An 11,463-nucleotide genomic window follows, 5' to 3' on the forward strand; every position below is an offset into this window, starting at 1 on the left:
TAGAGATCCAAACTACGTTCTAAACGTCCAGCCCGCGTGCTTCCTCTATTTATTTGGGAGGTCCCTGGTTACATCACTGAAGCGGTCGCTGAGGGAATGGGGTTAATCTCGACAACTCCAATTAGACACAATATATAATTATACAAGAAATGCAAATGTATTGACGCTGGTGATATCGCCTTGTCTCTGCTCTGTCTGCGTCACGGCGGTGTTCGGCCTTGGCAGTCAGCAGGCCGTTCCTGGACACAGACACTGATACCAGACTGGCTTGCAATCTTTTGGATTGCCAGCTTTGCACAGACAAAGAAAAATACCACTTCAGCACAATTGACAGTAATTATAGCAACGGCCCTTAAGCATAAAAGTTGTGTGATAATATATACATAATTATTCTAACAAACATGTTTCCAAAATGCTGGCACAAATGACAAATGAGAAAGTTGAAGAATGCTCATGAAACACTTATTTGGAACATCCCACAGGTGAACAGGCTAATTGGGAACAGGTAGGTGCCATGATTGGGTATAAAAGCAGCTTCCATGAAATGCTCAGTCGTTCACAAACAAGGGTGGGGCGAGGGTCACCACTTTGTGAACAAATGCGTGAGCAAATTTCCGAACAGTTTAAGAACAACATTTCTCAACAAGGTATTGCAAGGAATTTAGGGATTTCACCATCTACGGTCCGTAATATCAAAAGGTTCAGAAAATCTGGAGAAATCACTGCACGTAAGCGGCAAGGCCTTGACCTTCGATCCCTCAGGCGGTACTGCATCAAAAAGCGACATCAATGTGTAAAGGATATCACCACATGGGGTCAGGAACACTTCAGAAAGCCACTGTCAGTAACTACAGTTTGTCGCTACATCTGTAAGTGCGAGTTAAAACTATACGATGCAAAGCCAAAGCCATTTATCAACAACACCCAGAAATGCCGCCGGCTTCGCTGGGCCCGAGCTCATCTAAGATGGACTGATGCAAAGTGGAAAAGTGTTCTGTGGTCTGACGGGTCCACATTTGAAATTGTTTTTGGAAACTGTGGATGTTGTGTCCTCCGGACCAAAGAGGAAAATAACCATCCATTATCGATAATTTTGATACCGATAATTTCCGATATTACATTTTAAAGCATTTTTCGGCCGATAATATCTGATATTATCGGACATCCTTAGTTTTAAGGATGTTAGTTTTAATAAATGATTGCATTAATTGTGTGCATCCTTAGATTAATCCTGCACTTTATTTTGACCTTAAATACGCCTCGCCGGGGTCATCGATTTGTTTGAATAGATCATCAGGACTCCTCTTCCTCCTATCCGGGAAATCGCAAAAAGCCGCTGCCTGACCAGGGCTCAGAAAATCTTTAGAGGCTCCTCCCACCCCCACCAAGGACTGTTTTCACTCCTGGACTCTAGAAAGAGGTTCCGCAACCTCCGTAACAGAACTTCCGTAACAGAACATCCAGGTTCTGTAACAGCTTCTTCCCTCAGGCCGTAAGACACTCTAACCACTAGGCCAGTGTTTTTCAACCACTAGTGTGCCGTGAGATACAGTCTGGTGTGCCGTGGGAGATCATCTAATTTCACCTATGTGGGTTAAAAATATTTTTTGCAAACCAGTAATTATAGTCTGCAAATCATGTGTTGTTGAGTGTCGGTGTTGTCGAGAGCTCTTCTATATCAGTAGGTGGCAGCCAGTAGCTAATTGATTTGTAGATGTCGGAAACAGCGGGAGGCATTGTGCAGGTTAAAAACGTATCTAATGCTTAAACCAAAAATAAATAAAAAGGTGAGTGCCCCTAAGAAAAGGCATGGAAGCTTAGGGAAGGCTAAGCAGAACGAAACTAAAACTGAACTGGCTGCAAAGTAAACAAAAACAGAATGCTGGACGACAGCAAAGACTTACTGTGGAGCAAAGACGGCGTCCACAATGTACATCCGAACATGACATGACAATCAACAATGTCCCCACTAGGGATGATGTTCGAAACCGGTTCTCCCGGTTGTTCGATAAGACTCGAATCCCTTTATGAGAACCGGTTCCCATTATCGAGGCCACTATAGAAAAGAAAAAGAGTTGGTTCTTTATTCGAATCCCTGGGAACGAATCCCGTCCCACAAGAAATGCCCTATGGCACATAGGGCATTTGACGTAGCTCAGTCATTAGACTGAGCTACGTCAGTCTAAATAACAATAAAAATTAAAGCTTTATGAGAACCGGTTCCCGTTATCGAGGCCACTATAGTAAAGAAAAAGAGTTGGTTCTTTATTCGAATCCCTGGGAACAAATCCCATCCCACAAGAAATGCCCTATGGCACATCACAGGAAATGACGTAGCTCAGTCATTAGACTGAGCTACGTCAGTCTAAATAACAATAAAAATTAAAGCTGCAAGCAGCGATGGACAGGACTGACCTTGAGGGCTCATAAAATCCAAACCGGAGCAGTAATTAAAACTCCTTCATCAACTTTTAATCAGAAGGGTTCAATCTCTCTCCTGTGCTAATTTGAAGCCGACACGACAAACGCGCTCAGAGGAGATAATGTTTGAAAAAAGGTGACTGTTTTTACACAACTCAGTCATTAGACTGAGCTATGTCATTTCCTGTGATGTCACACAAGCAGCAAAAATAATGGATCGGAAAAAACACCTCAAGGCATGGCTATACACCTATAGTGGTCACAGAGACAGGTTGTTTTTGTGTTACTGTATATATTTGTTTTTCTGAATAATCCCACTTAATATACTTTGGGTAACAGGAGTCAATATTTATTTATTTTATTTTATTTTTTTCTTATAAAATAAAAGTGAGCTTTTGTTAAACCAAATATTGTGTTTTTTTCCATATACAACAACCTATCTGGATTCGATAAGAGAATCGATAAGGAATCGGTTCGATAAGAGGATTCGATCATGGGCTCGAACTCGATAATTTCTTATCAAACATCATCCCTGGTCCCCACAAAGAAGGATAAAAACAACTGAAATCTTCTTGATTGCTAAAACAAAGCAGATGCGGGAAATATCACTCAAAAGGAAGACATGAAACTGCTACAGGAAAATACCAAAAAAAGAGAAAAAGCCACCAAAATAGGAGCGCAAGACAAGAACTAAAACACTACACACAGGAAAACAGCAATAAACTCCAAATAAGTCACGGCGTGATGTGACAGATGACAGTACACCTACTTTGAGACAAGAGCTATAGTGATGCATGCTTGGTTATGGTTTAAAGTCATATCCAAATAACTTTTTACTGTCAACAGTTTCGTTTTTTAATGATTTCTTCCGGATTTTTTCAATGCAAAAAATGTGCATAGTAGAGATGCGCGGTTTGCGGACACAACCGCGGAGTCCGCGGATAAACCGCGGGTCGGGCGGGTAAAAATAGATTTTAAATAGATGCGGGCGGTTGAACCAATTCGGAAATATATATGCATAGTTAAATGTTGTTACCCACATACGAAAAACGAGCAGCACTCTTTGAAACAGTCAATTATTCACCAGGCACCGCGTCCCAGCAACAAGTGGTGCAAGTGAGCGCTCCTTCAGCGCAGCAGGGCGCATTTTAGAGGCCAGGCGCTCTCGCATGAATCCTGGCACTGTAGATGCCATTTTATTCCTGCATAGTGCTAACAAAAAAAAGTAAGTAGACATACGGTTGGATATGTTAAACGAATTAGTCTACGTTACCTATAGGCTATACCAAATAAGCCCATGTCTAACCTATATTGAGTTCGGTCAGCTGAATAATTTTGATGGTTACGTGTTGTTTGGGCGCACTACAATGCAAAGGAATTAAGGCAATTGCGTTGTTTATTGTGTTTTTTTTTCTATTCGAGATATACTACTATGTGTGAATAATTATTTGGCCTCACTTTCAAGTGAAGCGCGTCTCCGATTGATGACAATGTAAGGATATTTAGCCTGCTTTGTTTGTCGCGACCGTCTATTTTCATTATAATTCAAGTTTGATGATAAAGTGCAGTCTGATGGGTTTGATTTCCCCCCTTCAGCTTTTTGCCTTGGCCAATAAGTTGCAGGTAATTTATTATTTATTTAATTTATTTTTGTTTAAATAGAGATGACATACATATGTTATTGTATAATTTAAGTTTGTGCGCGTGATTGACAGCCTAAGGCTTATGAGGCACATTTTTTATTTTAACTTAAAAATGTATGAGCCTATGCCTACAACATAGGCTATGTGTTTATCTTTATTTTCCTGCCTGTTGTTGACAATGGAGATTGTCTGATATTTTGTCATGGCTGCAGATCAATCAATAAAGGTTCATCTTTGTCGCGAAATTGTTCACTGCTTCACTGTGCACCCCGCCCTCGTCCCTATTTGAGCATTATAACGTTAACAAGTTAATATTCATTGAAATAAATTCAGAACATTTTTTTTTACCTAACGAAAATATAGGCCTAGTCTTTCTAAAACTTTTTTTTTAACTTCTTAAAAGCCTCGTTCTGCTTGCTGCAACTGCGTACACAAAGTGTGAGGAACGCACTCCTGATCTGAGGGCATTGGCAACAATAGTCAACACTTTCTTAATGGAAATGACAATGATATTATAATGATAAATAATATTATCACGTATTGATATCTCTTAGCCACTAATGCGTGGCACGCATTGAATGTCTCTGCTACATTGGATCAGTCTCCTTTCTTTAACAGGCAAAAGCTTTATAACCTCACTAATGCCTTGCATCGTCTATATTAGATACATAACGGGCGGGTGTGGTTTCGATAAAATGTTGGTTCGGGTGGATGGCGGATGGTTGACGACTTTTGTGATGCGGTTGCGGATGAAATAATTGCCTATCCGCGCATCTCTAGTGCCTTGGCTCAAAAAAAGGTTGAAAAACACTGCACTAGACCACTGAGTAGGTTGGGCCCCCGGAGGTCGAACAGGTTAAGAGGCCCCCGGACTATGTCTAACAAATCAGATTGGACTATGAAAACTTAGTGGAAGGCAGCCCTAGAAAAATTATTTATTTCCTTGTTTAAAAATATACAGTTGATTTAAAAAACAAAAACAAATGTAGAAGCAGTTATCATTGACAGCAGCTTCGGCGCTGCACGTGAAGCACGCGGTGACATCTGGGGCAGCTGTGGTGAGCGTCTTTAAAATGGTTGACCACAAACGGAATCAAGCAGCAGCCCAACACCAACCTGCAAACACAACATCATCATCAGTATGCACCTTGTTTGTTTGTGCTCCAGTAACGAGCTCACAGGATTAAAAAGCCCTCGGCTCACCCGCACAGCGCCAACACGAGACACATGAGCCACGCGTGTCTCCCCGCCCGGAAGGTGACGGCGGTGGTGACTCGGGTGTGGCAGAAGGGACACGCGGTCAGCGCGGGAGAGCGGTGCAACTCTGCCTCGTAGCTCACAAACCTGGGGGCGGGGGTGGCGGGAGCGGGCCCAGACACTGAGAAGGAAGAACAATGCAAGTTGGAGGTGTAGCGCTGGTGGCTGTTGCCTACACTGCAAAAAGTCAGTGTTCAAAAACAAGAAAAAAAAAAAATACAAAAATGAGTGGTATTTTATTTGAACTAAGCAAAATTATCTGCCAATAGAACAAGAAAATTCAGCTTGTCAAGACTTTCCAAAACAAGTAAAATTAGCTAACCTCAATGAACCCAAACAATACTTTAAAATAAGTATATTCTCACTAATAACAAGTGCACTTTTCTTGGTAGAAAAAATAAATAAAAAATATGTTGAAAAATATTCTTAAATGAAGTAAATGCTAGTGCCATTATCTTGACATAATGATATGCGCTTGGCATTACACTTCTTGAAACCAGCAAATTTACACTAAAAACTAGTTTATTGTTCTTAATGGAAGGCAACCGCGTGTTACTCTCGGGGTCTACTAGCCGCTCAGGCAAATCATATTGTCTAAAAATGCATTTTTCCATCGATAACATGACATCATCGCGCAAAGTGCGTGCTCTTTCATTCAATTAGTGCGCACATTAGAGATGCGCGGATAGGCAATTATTTCATCCGCAACCGCATCACAAAAGTCGTCAACCATCCGCATCCACCCGAACTAACATTTAATCAAAGCCGCACCCGCCCGCACCCGCCCGCCCGCACCCGCCCGCCCGCACCCGCCCGTTGTTATATATCTAATATAGACGATGCAAGGCATTAGTGAGGTTATAAAGCTTTTGCCTGTTAAAGAAAGGAGACTGATCCAATGTAACAGAGACATTCAATGCATGCCACGCTGTCACGGCCCAGACGCACACCAGTGCGCAATCATCTGGGAGCCGCGCTGAGCGCACCTCCAAGCGCACTCGCGCCACTCAAACTGCTGCAGGCAGCTGCGTTCTATCTTGTTTTAACATCCTGTGGCACTCTTCTGGGATCTCGGCGGACGAAACTGCTCATGGTCAGGGTGTTTGTGGAGGTTCGGGGTTTTGCACAAATGTGATGCACCATGTTAGATGTCCCGGTTTTGTGACTGTCGTAGACATAAACAGCGTCGCAGCTCTTGCAAATCACGTAGCCAGCATTACTATCATCCTGATTTACAACCTCATAAAAACGAGTCCACGCTGAACTTTTCTGGCCTTTTTTTCCCCTGGTCTTTAGTATTCCCTTTTTTAGTTTGTCGCGTACCACGTTTGCTGCCGGCATTGCCATCTCTTTTTTTTTTCTTCTTCTGTTTTGGCATATGCTGCAGGTGCCTGCTCGTTTTTCGTATGTGGGTAACATTTAACTATGTATATATATTTCCGAATTGATTTAACTGCCACCCGCCTGAATCTATTTAAAATCTAATTATTTTTTTTATTTCAACCGCCCGACCCGACCCGCGGATAAAATCTAAATTTTTTTTATTTCAACCGCCCGACCCGCGGATAATCCGCGGACTCCGCGGTTGTGTCCGCAAACCGCGCATCTCTAGCGCATATATACAGCCCGGCCCCCGGCCAAATTTTTTTTTATTGTAATTTTGAAGAATTTACCTGAATGTGCATGAACTATTTCTGTTCAAAATTGTTTGAAATGTCACATGTTAAATGTTTAAATATTAACTGTCAGTTTACTGTACTGTGCCAACTGTACTACTATATGAGTACCGTATTTTTCGGAGTATAAGTCGCACCGGAGTATAAGTCGCACATGCCGAAAATGCATAATAAAGAAGGAAAAAAATATGAAAAAAACTGCGACTTATAGTCCGAAAAATACGGTACGTGTTTTCTATTGTTTCATTGAAAATAAAACAGCAAAGTCCATTTGGCTGTCATCTGTTTTAATTATGAGACACATTTGTGTCAAAATCATGATTTTTTTTTCATGCTTGAAATAAGAAATTCTTACTTTAAAAAAGTAGTTTTATACTTGTGAGTGTTGATGACACAGCTTTGCAACAGTTGATATTCTAGTATCAAGCATGTTTTACTCAATATAGGTCATAAAATCTCAGCAACAAGCTGTAATATCTTACTGAGATCATTTAGGACCAAAACACTTAAAACAAGTAAAACACTCTAATATCAAATCTGCTTAGTGAGAAGAATTATCTTACAGACAGAAAATAAGCAAATATCACCCTTATTTGAGATATTTAATCTTACTTAGATTTCAGTTTTTGCAGTGTAGGAAACGTCATTAGGGTTGCAGGTGTGCACTGCAAAAACTGAAATCTAAGTAAGATTAAATATCTCAAATAAGGGTGATATTTGCTTATTTTCTGTCTGATAAGATAATTCTTCTCACTAAGCAGATTTTATGTTAGAAAGGGCATGTTCACCACTGTGTTACATGGCCTTTCCTTTTAACAACACTCAGTAAATGTTTGGGAACTTAGGAGACACATTTTTTAAGCTTCTCAGGTGGAATTCTTTCCCATTCTTGCTTGATGTACAGCTTAAGTTGTTCAACAGTCCGGGGGTCTCCGTTGTGGTATTTTAGGCTTCATAATGCGCCACACATTTTCAATGGGAGACAGGTGTGGACTACAGGCAGGCCAGTCTAGTACCCGCACTCTTTTACTATGAAGCCACGTTGATGTAACACGTGGCTTGGCATTGTCTTGCTGAAATAAGCAGGGGCGTCCATGGTAACGTTGCTTGGATGGCAACACATGTTGCTCCAAAACCTGTATGTACCTTTCAGCATTAATGGTGCCTTCACAGATGTGTAAGTTACCCATGTCTTGGGCACTAATACACCCCCACACCATCACACATGCTGGCTTTTCAACTTTGCGCCTATAACAATCTGGATGGTTCTTTTCCTCTTTGGTCCAGAGAACACGGCGTCCAGAGTTTCCAAAAACAATTTGAAATGTGGACTCGTCAGACCACAGAACACTTTTCCACTTTGTATCAGTCCATCTTAGATGAGCTCAGGCCCAGCGAAGCCGACGGCGTTTCTGGGTGTTGTTGATAAACGGTTTTCGCCTTGCATAGGAGAGTTTTAACTTGCACTTAGAGATGTAGCGACCAACTGTAGTTACTGACAGTGGGTTTCTGACGTGTTCCTGAGCCCGTGTGGTGATATCCTTTACACACTGATGTCGCTTGTTGATGCAGTACAGCCTGAGGCATCGAAGGTCACGGGCTTAGCTGCTTACGTGCAGTGATTTCTCCAGATTCTCTGAACCCTTTGATGATATTACGGACCGTAGATGGTGAAATCCCTAAATTCCTTGCAATAGCTGGCTGAGAAATGTTTTTCTTAAACTGTTCAAAAATTTGCTCACGCATTTGTTGACAAAGTGGTGACCCTCGCCCCATCCTTGTTTGTGAATGACTGAGCATTTCATGGAATCTACTTTTATACCCAATCATGGCACCCACCTGTTCCCAATTTACCTGTTCACCTGTGGGATGTTCCAAATAAGTCTTTGATGAGCATTCCTCAACTTTATCAGTATTTATTGCCACCTTTCCCAACTTCTTTGTCACGTGGTGCTGGCATCAAATTCTAAAAGTTAATGATTTTTTGCACAAAAAAAAAAAAGTTTATCAGTTTGAACATCAAATATGTTGTCTTTGTAGCATATTCAACTGAATATGGGTTGAAAAGGATTTGCAAATCATTGTATTCCGTTTATATTTACATCTAACACAATAACCCAACTCATATGGAAACGGGGTTTGTATTTAATTCCAATCATCATTAAACCAATAACACCTTTAAGTAATTATTTAAAGATGTATTTATTTTTGTCCCCAGGCACATGGCTCTGCATGACTTATGATGACTATTAAGGGGAAAAGACCCCTAAAGAACTGCACTTTATTCATCATTATTTACAAATAACTGACTTATTTTTGTTATCTATTTTAAATACCTATGTTCCACTTTCATCATGTTTTATTAGAATGTGTACATATCAAAGTGACTGCTCAAATTAAGTTTTTTTTTCGTCTATTCAATAAAGACATTTAAAAAAACACAGTTCAGTGCTATAATTATAATACCATAACGTGTGCAGGAAAATGGAGGTCGGCGAAGTACCTTGCAGGGGCGACTGGGTCAAATGTCCCCCTCCGGGAGACAAGGGGGTGGTAAAAGGTGGTCTGAAGGGCGAGTGAACGTGATAAATCTTCACATGGCGCCCTGATTGGCTCTCATCTACAAAGCAAAAACACATTTACCAGCAAAAGTCGGGGGTACTCCACCAAATGCTGTGTTATTTACTCACCTGGCAGGAAGTAGGGCGGCGGTGTAGGAAAGGTCTCACCCGAGTTGGAAAAGGACTCCATTTTTTTGGTTAGGAGGAGAAAAAAGAGCAAATTTGTTAAGTGTACCTGCCTGCAGGCCTGCCAGGTGACGCCACTAAATGAGCTGCCGCCTGATTGGTTGGAGAATCTGCTACCCATAATGCAACAGCCATTCAAAGACAACACAGAAAACTTCTGTGAACTTTAACATGAAAAGTGTAAGAAAAGAAAAGGAAAAATGACAGCAGGGAAGAAATACTTGACAGTAATCCATTTGGTTATCATTTTTTTGAAATATCTTCATAGTTTTATCAGGAAAAACCTTCCTCTAAATACGTTTTTTTTAACATTATGTGGCACTCTACACATAAAAAAAAACGCTCACACAGTCAACTATGCACGTATTAAATTGCCTTAAGCCAGTGGTGTCAAACTCATTTTAGATCGGGGGGGCCACATGGAGAAAAATCCACCCCCAAGTGGGCCGGACTGGTAAAATCACTGCACGATAACTTAAAAATAAAGACAACTTCAGATTGTTTTCTTTGTTTAAAAATAGAACAAGCACATTCTGTAATTGTACAAAGCATAATGTTGTTGTTGTTTTTTTTACACTTACCTGTTGCGGTTAATAGTAGACATACTTTATTTGTTGTTATTGTATATTTACAGCTAGAATTCACCAAGTCAACTATTTCATATATATGTATATATAAGAAATACTTGACTTTCAGTGAATTCTAGCTATATATATATATATATATATATATTTATTTTTATTATATATATATATATATATACATATATATATATATATATATATATATATATATATATATATATATATATATATATATATATATATATATATATATATATACAAATAAGAGAAATACTTGAATTTCAGTGTTCATTTATTTACACATATACACACACATAACACTCATCTACTCATTGTTGAGTTAAGGGTTGAATTGTCCATCCTTGTTCTATTCTCTGTCACTATTTTTCTAACCATGCTGAACACCCTCTCTGATGATGCATTCTGATTCGTCTCCTTGTTGTGTGCGCAGTTGTGCACTCTTTAAAAGCCGTAGATGTTATTGTCACATATGCATGTACAGTAGATGGCAGTATTGTCCTGTTTAAGAGTGTCACAACATTGCTGGTTACGGCAGACAAACTGCTTTACGGTAGACGAAAACGTGACTGCTGTTGTTGTGTGTTGTTGCCGCGCTGGGAGGACGTTAATGAAACTGCCTAACAATAAACCCACATAAGAAACCAAGAACTCGCCCTCCATCATTCTACAGTTATAACGTGATTGGGCAGGCACACTGTTTATATTGTGGGAAAGCGGACGTGAAAACAGGCTGTCGACACGTCACTCAGGTCCGCCTGAATTTCGGGAGATTTTCGGGAGAAAATTTGTCCCGGGAGGTTTTCGGGAGAGGCGCTGAATTTCGGGAGTCTCCCGGAAAATCGGGGAGGGTTGGCAAGTATGAACCACTATAATCTATATACCGTAGATATATATAAAAAATAATCTTGTTATTATTTATGATGAGGACAATAAGTGATTGAACCTTGAATCGAGAATATTTGCAATAATGTTATATTGTGCAATAATGTTATATGATATATGTGTATATGTATATATGCATATGTATGGACATATGCATGTGTGTGAATATATACATATATATATATATAAATACGTATCTTCTTTGTTATCTTTTTTTTAATACTATTTATAT

The 11,463-nt window shown here is 40.1% G+C and overlaps 1 protein-coding gene across 1 annotated transcript; it reads right to left on the reverse strand.

Moving 5' to 3' along the window:
• Positions 1-4,969: 4,969 nt before the first annotated feature.
• On the reverse strand, positions 4,970-9,857 carry LOC133622037 (lipopolysaccharide-induced tumor necrosis factor-alpha factor homolog). Its single transcript, XM_061984571.1, has 4 exons — positions 9,688-9,857; positions 9,501-9,617; positions 5,268-5,442; positions 4,970-5,180 (listed from the first exon to the last, which is right to left on the reverse strand). Exons 1-4 carry the CDS (start codon positions 9,746-9,748, stop codon positions 5,063-5,065), a joined length of 471 nt encoding a protein of 156 aa, XP_061840555.1. The 5' UTR covers positions 9,749-9,857; the 3' UTR covers positions 4,970-5,062.
• Positions 9,858-11,463: the final 1,606 nt, after the last annotated feature.

The sequence above is a fragment of the Nerophis lumbriciformis genome, linkage group LG25 (genome assembly GCF_033978685.3).
Source record: "Nerophis lumbriciformis linkage group LG25, RoL_Nlum_v2.1, whole genome shotgun sequence".
Classification (NCBI taxonomy): domain Eukaryota; kingdom Metazoa; phylum Chordata; class Actinopteri; order Syngnathiformes; family Syngnathidae; genus Nerophis; species Nerophis lumbriciformis.